General features: G+C 37.4%; 2 protein-coding genes across 5 annotated transcripts in view; both read left to right on the top strand.

The window, feature by feature from the left end:
- The window catches only part of cadps2 (Ca++-dependent secretion activator 2), a 138472-nt gene extending 133061 nt beyond the window's left edge, over positions 1-5411 (top strand). For all 4 annotated transcript variants that reach the window (XM_017485062.3, XM_017485067.3, XM_053685932.1 and 1 more), the window contains 2 exons: positions 4286-4390; positions 4521-5411. In XM_017485062.3, coding sequence (XP_017340551.1) covers positions 4286-4390; positions 4521-4691 — 276 coding nt within the window. In that variant the 3' untranslated portion in view covers positions 4692-5411. The remainder of the gene's footprint in view (positions 1-4285; positions 4391-4520) is intronic.
- A 3756-nt stretch (positions 5412-9167) lies between these two features.
- On the top strand, positions 9168-11742 carry fezf1 (FEZ family zinc finger 1). Its single transcript, XM_017484774.3, has 4 exons — positions 9168-10031; positions 10391-10525; positions 11114-11246; positions 11483-11742. Exons 1-4 carry the CDS (start codon positions 9246-9248, stop codon positions 11740-11742), a joined length of 1314 nt encoding a protein of 437 aa, XP_017340263.2. The 5' UTR covers positions 9168-9245.
- The last annotated feature ends 3778 nt before the right edge of the window (positions 11743-15520 follow it).

The following is a 15520-nucleotide window of genomic DNA, read 5'->3' on the forward strand; positions in this document are numbered from 1 at the left end:
TTGAAGTTTAATTTCAAATTAAATTTTTCCCTCATAATTTTAAATAACAGCTATTCAAAAGAAGAGTACTGACCCGAGGGCTGGTGAGGGTCAAATATTCTTATTTAAGGGATCACTTCCCCGTTGATGTATTTGATTCCTGCCATATTGGAGAACTTGGACAATAGACCCACAGACAATATAGTACATTTTAAAGGCTACTGTACACAGGCTCTTTAAATAATAGATGAAAATTCATATGAAAGTGCACACCAAATTGTTCTACAGTATGTCTTTGAGCGATGTCTGTTTTTTTTTAAATTGGTGCATTAAAAACTGATTAATCAGTTTAAAAAACAGGTTCAAATGATCCTCAGACCATAAGGAGCTGTATAAACAACAATAACAGTGTTTACTCATTTTCTGATCTTCCGCCATTCAAATTTATTTGCAAAACCTTTTTTTTTCTAATATGCACAAAAAGAGCACACCGTTATGTTATATGCATGTTAAGCCATTCATCAAATCAATAGGAAACATCAGGCCTTTTAGATACTGATTTTGCTTTTAACACTAGTGGCTGTATTTTCTTCCACCAGAATTTCTTTACACGTCTCAGACAAAAGGGTGGATTGTGAGTTATTAAGCCCTGTTAAATGGTGGACTATGAGGCTTGGAGGCTAAATTCAGTGTTTATGTTAAGATGTTATGTGGCTCGTTCCATGATGATCTTGTGGAAGGTGTGACTCACGTTCTGAAAACTTTATAGCAACTTTGGCACACGTGCAAAGACAGCGCTCGCTGTCTCGTAAGTGTCTGTCTGTCTCTCTCTCTGTCCCCATCTCTCCTGAGCCCCCTGCTTCTGGCCTCTTTTCCTCTATGCTCGGTATTGTATAACAGTGAGTGAGAGGTGTAAGGAGGTGTGGAAAGTTTTTAGTGGGAGAGCATTGAGGCCTCACTAATAGCACTCATCAGTCTATTGTGACTATTTCCAGTGCCTGAGAAATCACACTCATGTTGACCTGTTTATGCTGATGGGTGTGTGTGTGTGTGTGTGTGTGTGTGTGTGTGTGTGTGCGCGCGCGTATACACATCTCTGAAATCTAGATCATGTCCCTCCTCAATTTTATACATCTTTCACTACTATATGTCCACAGGTTGTCAAACAATAGGGAGACACACAGTTGTTTATATTGACAGTTGAGCAGAAACACAGGGTATAGACACACACACACACACACACACACACACACACACAACAGGCAGGTCTCAGCAGTGTATGTGTAGATTGTGTTTGAAAACTTTGTGTGGAAGATTGGAGAGATGCTGTGTTTGGGGCTTTCCTGTTTATTTGCTGGGCCTCTGCTGGGGTCGGAGAGCGGCGATGAGGAGACAGGCACACAGAAAGCTTAATGTGCCACACACACACTCCCCACGCTCCCTAATGTGCCTCACACACACCCAGTCATGCACATGGAGAGGATGCTGACAGCAGGGTCTTGCTGTGTCACCAAAGACCCTTCCTCATAAAACAGGCTGCGAGAGAAAGAGTGCTGCTGAAACAGTCCACACGCTTTTATTCTTGTTCTTTTTTTTTTTTTTCTTTCTTTCTTTTTTTCTTTTTTTTTTTTTTTTTTACTAGTATGGATAGATTGGTATTCGGCGCATGAGTTCTGCTTTGGACTGATTCACCGCGTTGGAGCGTATGTGGGAAAATATATGGATATTAGAAGTATTGTGTTTGTCTAAGAAATCATGCTGTGCATGCCCTTGCAGGCAGCAGCAAATCAGCATTATTAAGAGTGTGATGAGGTCTACATGGCAAGGGGCCAGAGACTTCCGCTTGGTCACGGGTGCCACATATGCCCTTCACTGCCTCCTTAATGATAAGGACAAGAGGATACTTAAGTGTGTGATTACTGCCGCAGGAAGGAAATGTTCCCGGTAATGTGTTCATGTCTGATTGCTAGTAATATGGAGAAATGCAGCTTGCTCTGCCTCACCTGCACAAATTAGTGTCTTGTCACCTTGCTCCTGTGTTTTTGCCTTCTCGCTAAGCGCCTCAATTAGGGAGAGCCTCACTTTCTATTTTTTCTTGCATTCAATTAAGTGTAGGACGTGGTATTGTTGATTACTTCAAAATATGAATGTGACTGGGGTTCATTATCATGTACGCCAGACTAACTGTTGTGCACATGAAAGGAAAGATGATTGAGCAAAGGTTCTTTTGTTACATTTTGACATTTGGGAACATCACTACAATTTTCCTGATACTGGATTTATTTAATGAAGAAAAAATACAAATGTATATTTTTCAAGGTAATTAATTTTATAATGTTAATAGCCTAATCAGGTGTTGTCAAAAATTGTCCCATCATTTTCTAATTATACTATCATATGAAAATGTAATTTTTTCCTGTGTATGTATTGTATTACTTGGTGACTGGATTGTATTATATTTCAGGGCTAACTGAGACTGGAGAATTTGTTTACAACAGTACATTGGTTTACTAAATAATTTGTTTTTCACAGATCATGCACTACATCTCAAAAATCTCAAACATCTGTAAAATTTGAGGATAGAAATTGACTTTTTTGTGTGTGCTTATTTATTTTCAAATACCAAATGAAACGTGGTATCTCTCATTGACCACTTTAATAGGAACACCTGTGCTCTAGCTCATTCATGCAGTTATCAAGAGCTTCAGTTAATGTTCACATCAAATTTCAGAATGACTAAAAATATTATCTCGGACAGTGTCTTTGACCGGGGCGTGGTTGTTGGGCCCAGATTTGAGTATTTCAAATTTCTGATCTCCTGGGATTTTCACACACAACAGCCTCTAGAGTTTAGAATGGTGCGGTAAACTAAAAAAAAACAACAACAAAAAAACCCATACAGTGAGCAACAGTTTTGAACAGCCTGGCTGGCACCAACAACCATGTTTGATGTGAACATTAACTGAAGCTCTTGATCTGTATCTGCATGATTTTATGCATTGCACTGCTGCCACATGATTGGCTGATAATAAGCATGAGTACAAGTGTTCCTAATTAAGTGGCAGATGAGTGTATGTAGCATGTCCTATGAGGATTAGCTGGTATTTTGTCAATAAGTCAGTGCATCTACTAATGACCGTAATATGATCAATAACTTTTAATACTATTTTTCCCAGGGCAGTGTAATGTGCACGATTTAACAAAGTGTTATTCCTTTACAGTAAGATCTTTGCTCTAACCAAAAAGGCTTTCTGATTTAATGAGTTTCTTAGCTATTTACAGCTATAAATCCATGTGAAATAATAATAATAATAATAATAATAATAATAATAATAATAATATTCGTTAGATGGTAATTTGATTAAGTCAGTGTGACATGTCAGAATCTGTCATATAGTGGTGATGTAGTGATACTCCAGAGACATAAAGAGGCATTCAGACAACTCACAAAGCAATAAGAAATCATTCAATGACAACTAGATACACATCTCAAACCAATAAAACACCACCAGCTACTGTTCAGTACCTATAACAACCTATAGCAACAATCCTGTTACTCATAATGAAATACAGTACATTCTTCAGTATTAACCTGTAAATACAGATATACTATAGCATCTCAGCAGTATAAATGGCTGATGTAGTTGAGAGGAGAGGACACAAGTGTCGTATCACATTTATTCCACACAGTGATCAAGGGTTTTCATACTGTTTGTGTTGCGTGAGTGTGTGCCACTGAGATGTGTTTGCTGTTGACATGAGTTTCAGAGGACACGCATGCTCTTTATTTTCTCCTGTTTTTATAATAAACACATGTTTTTAATGCTACAATGATACTTTTATTATTCTTGTAAGAAAGGAAAGCAGCAGTGACTTGGTGTTCACCTGACTCTAAACTGCCATGTGTAGTTTTGAACGGTTTTAATCATCGACATAGATTTTAACATGATTTTAAGAATATTCTACTTACAGCATTCTGTTTACAATATGAAGGTTGTCCGCTATTCACCTTTTGAAGTTGAGTTGGGGGGGGGACACATGGATTTGTGTTCTCTACAATTGGTAGAAAAACCTCCAAAAGAAATTTCCTCATTACTTTGTCTTTAATATCCTCATGGCATTTGTAAACAATAATAATAAATAAATAAAATCATTTTAAAGTAAACCTAACTGAATGGTGAGTTTGAGCTCATGACAGTTTTCTGATAAGCCACTCCTTCACTTTATTGGAGGAGATGATGTCCTGCCAGATCTCTTCTCAAACACTAAGTAAAGGTTCTGCTTTTCTTTTTGCTTATATTCCTAGCAATGGTACAACACTTCCATGAAGGCAGTGTGTGTTTGGCTAACGGACAGACTGGACCTGCAGCTCCATGTCTATCAGCTCAAAATCCTCATCAAGATCGTCAAGGTAATACCAACTCGAACATTTTCTTCAAGAATTTTCAGTTATAGTTGCAAAACATCTATCAAAGAACAGTTTTGACCAAGACAACATTGAAGAGTGTCTTTAGAGGCTTTTTTGTGTATTTGTTTTGCAGAAGTCCTTCCGTGACTTCAGGCTGCAGGGTGTCCTAGAGTGCACCTTGAACAACAAGAACTACGAGACCATCTACAACCGGCTCACTATAGAGGAGGCCACAGCCGCAGTGTCTTCGGGAGACGGACTGCAGGGCATAAGCATGAGAGACAGTGACGAAGAGGAGGGTTAACTTCAGTCCATTATCAGATTCTTCATGTTAGATGTTTTATGTAAAACACTTTGCTGAGAGAAGCCAATCTAAAGCTATTTCTGTCCATGCTACAGCACCTCCGTCCAAGCATAACTATACTGTTATTACTGTGTGCTTGTACAATATAGTTCATCGACCACCTGCTGATGGTTCATATGTCTGTATCTTTGTTATATTTCAGTGATTTAGTAAATTAATGTCCAACAAAGCTGGCTATGACTGTGAACACTAGAGGTGCTGCTGATGATGCTAGATGTAGGTTAAAAAAAAAAATAAAAAAATACCCTGAACAACTACACAAAACAAACAAAACGTATTTGTCTTATCTTTGGTACAAATGGGACCACATGTAAGGAGGTTCTTCTATGCGCTTTACACTGTGGCATGAACATTGCACACGCAGGTCCGAAGTCTGAAACAGGAATAAGATGCTAGTGTTGTGTTTGAATGTAATTGGTGGCATTATGAACTCCAGTTCTTCTATTGAATTATCAATGAGTTGTGTTAATTGTACATGTTTCTGTATGTTACTGTTGCCTAGTTATGTTTTACTTGAGAGAACATGTCACCTAATTGTAAGGTGTTTGTGTGTGTGAGAGAGAGAGAGAGAGAAAGAGAGATATTTATATTGTATTTTGTGCACCTGAGTTTGAACAGGTGTGTTTGAAATGTTAGAATTAAAAGTGTTTTTAATGTTAATATCAGGTGTCATTTATTTGGATTTTTTTTTTTTTTTAACACACCTTCCTGCCTGTTAGGTCATTTTAATCCAGAACAAGGAAATGCATCACTAAACAAAAGCCACAAATAAATCCTGTGATTTGAAATCACTATTAAAATGCTGCCCTAAAATAGGAGGAAACAGTTAAAAAGATGAATAAATAAAAAGTTACTAGCCTATCAGTGTGAATTTCAGTTTTAATTTGAATAAAGGGCACAGTGGGCTGATTGAGATTTAACTCTACCACCACCATGAATAAATATGTATAGTTTACAGCTCTTTTCAGGCCCTTCTGAGCAAGTTTGGAAAACATAATAAAGAAATAAAACAAGTATGAGTTCAGACAGCACACAAAAAAGAAATAGAGAAAAGTTAGCAGAGGGTTATAGTAAGTAATGTTTAAATAATGTGTGTAAAGCAAAAAAGGGAAATAAGTAGACAGACAGACAGACAGACAGACAGGGAATGTCTCATTCCTAATAAACTAATCCTGTGCAGTATGAACGTGGAAGATCACTGACCATTCAAATGAACAATCAGTGTATATAAATATTTTGGGCCACGTATACAGCACAAATGTGTATAGTAGCCTATGGTCATTTTTTTTTAAATATTGTAAATATAGTAAAATACCTGATATTGGATTCTAATTATACTAATGATATGAGTTATACTGTAGATCATGCTGTAATAATTGGGTTGTGTTGTGCGGGATTGTCAATAAGAGCAGATGATCGCTGATGTTAAGATTCCTATCCAGTTTCTATGTGTTTTGAAACGGACTGAGCTGAGTGTGTTAGCGCGTGAAGCAGTGCTGTAGGGTTGTGCTGTGTCTCTCTGTGTCTCTGTGTATGTCTCTATGTCTTTCCGTATCTTTCCGTGTGTCTCTCCGTGTCTCTGTGTGTCTCTCCATGTCTCTGTCTTTCCGTGTGTCTGTCTGTGTCTCTCCGTGTCTCTGTGTGTCTCTCCGTGTCTCTATGTGTCTCTCCGTGTGTCTCTGTGTGCACGCTGTATGCCTTTCTCTCAGGCTGGAGAAAAGAGCAGCCTGCGCCCTCCGCCTACCGCCCATCTGGCCGAGAAGCTCAAGCCTCGGGTCACGAGTCCTCTACTGTACGAAATGTTGGCTCATCAGCATATAGTCCTAATGATCTGCTGCACAGGCCGCCATTTCATACGGAAAACCCCTTGAACTAGCACGAGGATGCTGCTGAGTCCGTGCTCAGAGACCCAGTCCACATTCCCATCAGCCTGTTGCTCGCTTTACTTCAGCTAAAACTGAACAAGTCTCGGCTTTCGTTTCATATTTCCGATTTCTCGCGACCGACCAAACGTATTTTCTCATCTGAAGCGAAAGCAGGAAAGTTGTAAATGAAAATAAAAATAAAGTGGCAGTATTTCTGTTCAGTAATCGGCGTGTTTAGTCATGCACCACAGCCACAAACATACAGCAGTCCTCTCCGGCTGCAGGGTGGATTAATTGAATGAAGTGCTGGAGAGAGAAATGCGTGGGCTTCGGGATTATAACCGCACAATTGTTGCTGATGCTGTTATTACTGCTGTTTCTCCACTGAGACAATTTCCTTCAAGGTGTTTACAAGTTAGCGCTACAGAAATATTCCATCTCCATCCGTCCATCCTAACAAATCAGCAGCTATTTCATGTTTATGTTGAAAAAATAATCAAATCTTTTTATAGCATATTATACTAAGGATACAATATTTTGACATTATTATGGGCTTAAATCTATCATATAGGCATAACTTTGTATTTTTATTATAACTACAACATTTTTACTAATTTCTGATATTTTATTTAATATTGTATACAATATTTCAGCATTTTATATAGCCTATATAGAGCCTAATATCATACGAGGATATGTGCGTATTTTTTATTACAACTACACGTGTTATACCTGCCCAATACTATTAAATACAACGAATGTTCATTTGAATGGTTAGTAATCCTCGACGTAAACACTGAACAAGATGTATCCTCATTTATAGATTTCGACCTGGGGCTAAAAAGATGCATTTTCCCACAAAAAAAAAATGCAAGCAAGGAGATTTGTTTTAGACAAAAAATTTAATGTTAACAAAAGGATTTACGGCATGTTCCAGTTTTAAATTTGAGATTTAAAAGAGGACCTGCGGGACATGAAACTCCACTCGAGCTCGAGACCTTGCTTTAGTGCTGAAAAGAAAGTTAAAGGTTACAAACAGCCTTAAAGAAGAATTTGTTCTGAAAGATTCCGTTTCCATCCATCTCTCTCTCTCTCTCTCTCTCTCTCTCTCTCTCTCTCTCTCTCTCTCTCTCTGAGGGACTGCTGATTAACTGAAAGCACTGTGTAAATTACAGGCTATCTGACACCCATCTGCCACCGCTTTAACAGCCTCATTAGACCTGGTAAAATGAGTGAAGCTGTAAAATTGCCTCCTTGAAAATGTAAACACCATTTTAACTTAATAGGACAATTATTGCTTTAAGAATTAAAATAAATATTAGTTCGTATAAAATGTAATATTATATGCGAAAGGGCAAATTAATGTTTACTTCTTACTAGTTTTTTTTTTTTTATCATTTCAAATAGTTTTTCACATTTCATTTTTTTTAACCTGTCGCATAATAGTATAGTGTTGATGTTTTTAACTGGATTTCCATTTCTATCTCCTCGTGAGAAAACTGTATGCTCTCTCTCTCTCTCTCTCTCTCTCTCTCTCTCTCACACACACACACACACACACACACACACACACACACACACACACACACACACACACTTCTGTTTATTACTGACTGATATCTTATTTAACCCTGAATGCCCAACGAAACTGTGTTAGTTATTTAAAGGAAATGCTTGATTTGTCTACAGTAGCCTGTAATTTAGAATATTAGGGTTTTTTTTTTTTTTTTTTTGAGAATTCCATTCATAAGACAAAAAAATATATATAATGTAGGCTGTATAATATTGCCAGGAATAATGCAGCCTGTCTGTTTGTTTGTCTAGATTAGTTTTAGCATGGTAAAGGCAGAGTTTAATTTAAATCTAGCGCCATCAGGCTCAATGCTTAAAAGAGTTTTAGTTTTAAATAGATTGACACATACTCACTAATCATAAAAAAAAAATATTACTAGCCTATGTATTCTGATATATATTGTAATATATTCTATGTTATAGAATTGTAGAGGTTGTATGTTAAAATTAGATTGTCATTAATAATTATTTGATATCACAAACGGTTGTGTGATTTGCCTCTGACCTATAAGCCAATACACCGGTCATGTCTTGCACGCGCTGAGATTTTTTGACGTGTCAGACGCGCGCGTGATGTCAGAGCAGAGGCGCGCGGGGAGCTGAGATTCGCCCAACGCTTTCCAGCTGAGCGCGACGCCTCCTGATAAAGAGCTGCAGTGAGGCGCGCGGAGAGTTTACTCACCCACAGCAGTGCATCACAAATTCAAGGGGGAAGAGAGAGCAGGTGTTTGGATTGACAGAAACTAAATCGAGCTGTTACCTGCACTTCTCATTTGCTTTGATTTTTTTCCTTCTGCCTCCGGAGTTGTGAGAGTGGCCATCGTGTCCTGTTGAGCAAGGCCGGATAGACATTATTTAGCGCCGCTGATTGTGTGTGTGTGTGTGTGTGTGTGTGTGTGTGTGTGTGTGTGTGATCACCGGAGTGGTTGTGCGCTCAGTGGGCCGCCGTGTTCGATCATGTCCTCACTTTCGACTCAGTGAGAGGAATCAAACTTTATCCGCAACAAGTCGCGCGAGTGAGCAGCTGATCCAGACGAGGCGCTCTTGTCCCAGGGTGATGATGGAGAGCGCGCTGTACCCCCCGGCGGGGATATTCGGCACCCCTTCACCATCCACGGCGGGAGGAAGTATGGTCACCAGCGCTAAACCCCTGGCGTTCTCGATCGAGCGGATTATGGCCAGGACGCCGGAACCCAAGTCGATACTGTCTCTCCCGAACTCCGTGCAGTACAGTGCCGCGGGAAAGACCGACACACGGGCCTCACTCGCTGTGCCTCCATCCCCGCTGCACTGCGTGCTGCCTCTCATGCCGCTCGCCTACGAGCCCGCGCACAAACTTCACAGACTTGAGTCGAGCCACAGCGAGCCAGAGTTCCCCTACAGCGCAGGCGAGCTTCTGAGCGTCGGCACCAACGCCAAGGGCGAACACCGGGACGCAGCACCGGCGATTGGACAGTACAAACTTTTCCGGCCACGGGTACTTTCGCACTCATCCGTGCACACCGCCGCTGCCGCCGTTTGCTACGTGAACTGTGCGGAGAGCGCATGCGCGCCTCCGCCCGCCGCCCTGCTCAACCTGCACCCGGTGGCCTCGTACCTGCTGAACACCCCGTTACACTCTCGCCACAAAAGCCTTCTGGTGGAAAAAAGCAGAGGCGCGCACGGCCTGGACTCTTACCCCGGAGCGCTGGCGCTGAAGGAGCTGTCCCACTCCCAGCTGCAGCACTACATGAAGGAGAGCGCGCACATCCTCTCCGAGAAACTGTTCAAGAGTTCCGCCAAGTTACACACCGGCTCTCCGCCAGCCAAAGCCAAAGTGTTCACTTGTGAAGTCTGCGGCAAGGTAGGAAAAATGTTTGTTTTAATTCATTTATGATATATTATAAGTATATATATATATATATATATATATATATATATATATATATATATATATATATATATATATATATATATATATTTATTTAAAGATTTTGTATGTAGAATTGTATTTTATAAAGAGAACTTTATTTCATGAACTTTTATATTTAAAGGTTGCATGTATTTATCTTATCTTATCTTATATTATATTATATTATACACATTACTAAATTAAGTATTTTAAATATTTAAAGATGGCATTGTTTATTTTCTTTCAGACTGTCTCAGTGCATGATTTTAGAATTTAACGCGTAATAATTTATAATTGTATAAAATTCTCAGGTGTTCAACGCGCACTATAACTTAACCCGCCACATGCCCGTGCACACGGGAGCAAGACCGTTCGTGTGTAAAGTGTGCGGCAAAGGATTTCGTCAAGCAAGCACACTCTGTCGCCACAAAATTATTCATACTCAGGTACAGCATAAATATTTACTCAAGTCCTGTTCTTATAAAATGTACTTCTCATTCTTCTTCTTATTATTATTATTATTATTGTTATTATTATTATTATCATTATTATCATTATTATTAGCTATTGTTATTATTGTTGTTGTTGTTGTTGTTTTATGGTCCCATAATTATATTCGGCTAATACATTCAGTAGCACTTATTTTAAATGTGTTGGTAGATATTTTGAAAACCAACAAATGTTTTTGAAAAACATTTCATTTATTTCATCCATTTTATTCGTTCAAATGATTTCCCTCGTCGGAAATGCTAATGAATCCATCCAAATTACACCGCAGGTTACTACTGTCCAGTGATGGTCAAATTATCAACCGCAGCTACTAATTATTACCACCACTGTATATAAGATGTGATTTTATAACAAAAATCTTTGAAGGATTGAATTGTATTTTTTTAATCATCATACAATAATAATAATAATAATAATAATAATAATAATAACAATAATAATAATAATAATAATAATAATAATAATAATAATAATTTTTTTAAAATCTTGGTAGTAATCTCTCATTCCCCCATGTTTATTTACAGGAAAAGCCGCATAAATGCCATCAGTGTGGGAAAGCATTTAACCGGAGCTCCACACTGAACACACACGCGCGCATACACGCCGGATACAAACCATTTGTGTGTGAATTCTGTGGAAAGGGTTTCCACCAAAAAGGTAATTAACACCACTATTTGTTAATTTATCAACTTTGTGTTTTACTTTAAAAAAAAAAAAAAAGTTTATTTATCAAATTATGAATTTACATGAGCATGTGGGGAAACGCTATATATATATATATATATATATATATATATATATATATATATATATATATATATATATATATATATATATTAGCCTACATTCTGGATTATTCCCAAGCCAAACTACTTCTCGCTCCCCTGCTTTAGGCAATTACAAAAATCATAAATTGACGCACAGCGGCGAGAAACAGTTCAAGTGCAATATCTGCAACAAAGCCTTCCACCAGGTATACAACCTGACTTTTCACATGCACACGCACAACGACAAGAAGCCCTTCACCTGTCCCACATGCGGCAAAGGCTTCTGCAGGAACTTCGACCTGAAGAAGCACATACGGAAACTACACGACGTTTCCCCGGATCCGCACTCACCGGGAACACCTACAGAGCAGCGTGAGGCCCAGTGAACACTCCTCACACGCCGTGCTTTATTATAAACACTCAAACCAGCACATTCCCAACATAAATAGTGTGTCAAAACAGACCATACTGTTTAGTGCGACAGTGTGCGGGTTTGTGACTTTGCGGGTTTGAACGTTTTATTGCTCCTGCTGTTCTGACAGACTGGGCTCTTTAAACTGCACTCTTCTCCCGCAACCAAACGCTTCTGTGGTTTTTTGTTGTTGTTGTTGTTGTTTTGTTTGTTTGTTTGTTTGTTTTTTAAATTCGTCAGTGAAAATACAATTAAAATATTCTTTTCACTCTCAGGGTATGTACTGCGTGGTATTGTTTATTACAGACTTTTATTGACTTCTTTATTATTTGCTTGGAAATTCTTTTAACTTAAAGAGAGTGAGTTCTAAGGATAAATAGGCTAATTTTCGTGATGACGGTATATTTCTTCATTGTGTACAATGTTACATATTTATAGTTTTGCTGTTCTTTATCAGCCATGCTGTTGCCGCTTATTTTGGTTAAATTGCTGTGAATTATGCAAGAGTTTGTTGTATATAATTATCACTGGCATCAGCTTTCTCATCAAAACAACATATAAATGAGGGGGAAATAAAATTATGAGGGGGAATAAAATTAAAAAATACGTTTTATGTTCTCGTTCTTAACTTATTATTATTTCCAAATACGTGTTATGGTGTGCAATTTGCCTTTTTTTCCCTCCGCAGTTTGTGTAGGAGTAATGGGACTGTGCCTAATGAGAAAATTAACACTCATTAGGAAATAGTCATGAACATTGCGCTTAAACTGGAGGAGGTGAGGCCATGTCCTAGCGTTCCCTCTAGGCCTCTATAAATTAACATGTATATTAATTAATCTGTAAATTTGGTAATATTTCACCAAAAAAAGAAAAAAAAAAAAAAAAAGAAAAAACCGTCTATGCAAAGGCAAAGTTGCTCATAGAAAATGCATTGTTGTCTGAGGGAATAAGCTTAATATTGTATGGTGTTTCTCTAACTTAATATAAATCTTTAAGTCTACTGACAGTATCTTATTTTAATATCATCTTATACATCATGGCTGTAATGGGGGAAGATTAGGACGATTCTAAGGGCCCTAATTCTAATCGCACAATAATCTATTAAGAAGCACGGTATAATGAATGCCCTCAGACTGTGCCAAGTGCATATGTGTGTGTCCCCTTAAGATATTTGCGGATTATTCAGAAACGCCGCACTTCACAGTTGTGTGTCGTTACATGCATCAGGTAGACGGTAAGAGATGGCGCAGACAAAACCGGGATACCAAAAGAGGAAAGAAAAACATGAAAAAGAGGAGAGAGAAAGACGGGGACAGCTAGTCACCCAGTTGTAAACAATAATAATAATAATAATAATAATAATAATAATAATAATAATAATAATAAGGTGATTTATATTCTCTGTTTTGTGCTATGATTCTGAATGTATGAAGCTGTTATAATTAACATCAAATAGAAACTCTATCAGTTACTCACCCCGATGTTTCTCCTTGAAAGTTGGAGCACAATATTTCCAGGAATGTATGTTTTTCCATGCAATCGAGCAATAGTAATGGAGCACTGAGCTTCAAAAAGGACGGAAAAGCACCAAGCGATAATAAAACTAGTCCAGTGTTGTATATATTCAACCTTTCCGAAGCCTTGCAACAGCTTTCTGTGAGAAATCGATCGAAATTTAATGTAATCGTATAAATCTGCTTTAATGGTCCCGAGTGAGTTTATGAGAGAAGTGTTTAATGATGTCCGATTCGTGACTGAATCGTTTGTTTGAGTCTGTTCATTTCAATGAATTGTAGAATCCCCGTTGATAAAACGATTCATTCACGAATAGAACCGATTTGATTCTCAAGTTCAACTCACTGATTCAATGATCCTGTCACTGTTTTAGCTAATTCTTTTCTTTCTGGAGCTGCTGCTGTGTGAAACTTATTATTCACTCAATGAATAATAATAATAATAATAATAATAATAATAATAATAATAATAATAATAATAAATTAATTGTTCTTGGTACTAGGGGAATAAGAAATTACAAGTCAACAGTTTATAAAGAGATCCAGAGTTTCTATAGTGTCTGTGTATGAGAGAGAGAGAGAGAGAGAGAGAGAGAGAGAGAGAAAGAGAGAGAGTACAATGGTGTTAATTACTTGAACTGTATGTATAATTATTTGTGTATAGTTATAAATGCATAATTTCAGTTAATTTCATAAACTGTTCAAATGTAGTTCTTTATAGTCTCTTATTGAATATGCAATAATTGTTATGCTTATTGATAATGATTGTTTTTACACGTGGCAATAAGAAAAGATAATTGCGGGGTGGGGGCTTGGGGCCCGGAGTACAAATTAGCCAGGGGCCCCGGAAACCTTAACGGCGCCCCTGGTTGTGATAAGGACTTCTTTATATCGTAAATTTGTCTGTGCTTAGTGCGATCGTTTATCATGAGGTATACTGCAGCAAAGACGCCCCCTTGTGGAGAATGCTACCTGCTCCACAACGGCACTTTCCCTGAATTTATTTGAAGCTTTAGGAGTTTCATCTATTTGTTAACTATAAACATTAATATTACACTGCTTATATCTATATCTGTCCACCTATCTCTCTCTCTCTCTCTCTCTCTCTCTTATATATATATATATATATATATATATATATATATATATATATATATATATATATATATATATATATAGATAGATAGATAGATAGATAGATAGATAGATAAGAGAGAGGGAGAGGTACATCCAGAAAAAATTGAATATCATGGATTATTCTTTCACATATATTTCACTCTTTCAAATATTCTAGATTAATTACACGTGAAGTAATATATTTCAAGACTTATTTTTTTGTCTTAATCTTGATGATTATGGCTTATAGCTCATGGAAATAAAAATCCAGTATCTCAAAATATTAGAATAAAGAATTTATAATCCAGAAATGTCAACCTTCTGAAAAGTATGTTAATTTATGCAATCAGTACTTGGACAGGGCTCATTTTGCATGAATTACTGCATCAATGCGGCGTGGCATGGAGACAATCAGCCTGTGGCACTGCTCAGGTGTTATGGAAGCCCATGTTGTTTTGATAGCAGCCTTCAGCTCGTCTGTATTGTTTAGTCTGGTGTCTCTTATTTTACACAGTGGACCAACACCAGCAGACGACATGGCACCCCAAATCATCACTGATTGTGGAAATTTCACACTGGACTAAAGCAACTTGGATTCTGTGCCTCTCCACTCTTCCTCCAGACTCTGGGACCTTGATTTCCAAATGAAATGCAACAATTACTTTCATCTTCCTCATGATTGTGATGTGTGTGCTGAATCAGACTGAGAGATTAAAGGCTCAGGAAACCTTTGCAGGTGTTTTGAGTTAATTTTTGTATTATAAATTCTTTATTGTAATATTTTGAGATACTGGATTTTTGATTTCAATGAGCTGTAAGCCATAATCATCAAGATTAAAACAAAAACGGCTTGAAATATTTTACTTTGTGTGTAATGAATCTAGAATACATGAAAGTTCCACATTTTTAATTAAATTATAGAAAAAAATTAACTTTCTCACGATTTTATAATTTTTGAGATGCATATATATATATAATATATATATATATATATATATATATATATATATATATATATATATATATATATATATATATATATATAAAACACAAATTTTTGTTGTTGTTTTAACTTTTCGAAAAACAAGACATGTACTCTAGTGGTTCTCAAATTTTTTCACT

The sequence above is a fragment of the Ictalurus punctatus genome, chromosome 14 (assembly GCF_001660625.3).
Source record: "Ictalurus punctatus breed USDA103 chromosome 14, Coco_2.0, whole genome shotgun sequence".
Classification (NCBI taxonomy): Eukaryota; Metazoa; Chordata; class Actinopteri; order Siluriformes; family Ictaluridae; genus Ictalurus; species Ictalurus punctatus.

Excerpts from the sequence above, each read along its gene's own strand:
- fezf1 (XM_017484774.3), top strand. The coding sequence starts at position 9,246 with ATGATGGAGAGCGCGCTGTACCCCCCGGCGGGGATATTCGGCACCCCT. Across the intron at positions 10,526-11,113 it reads ACAAAATTATTCATACTCAG|GAAAAGCCGCATAAATGCCA; the intron begins GTACAGCATAAA and ends GTTTATTTACAG. Across the intron at positions 11,247-11,482 it reads AAAGGGTTTCCACCAAAAAG|GCAATTACAAAAATCATAAA; the intron begins GTAATTAACACC and ends CCCCTGCTTTAG.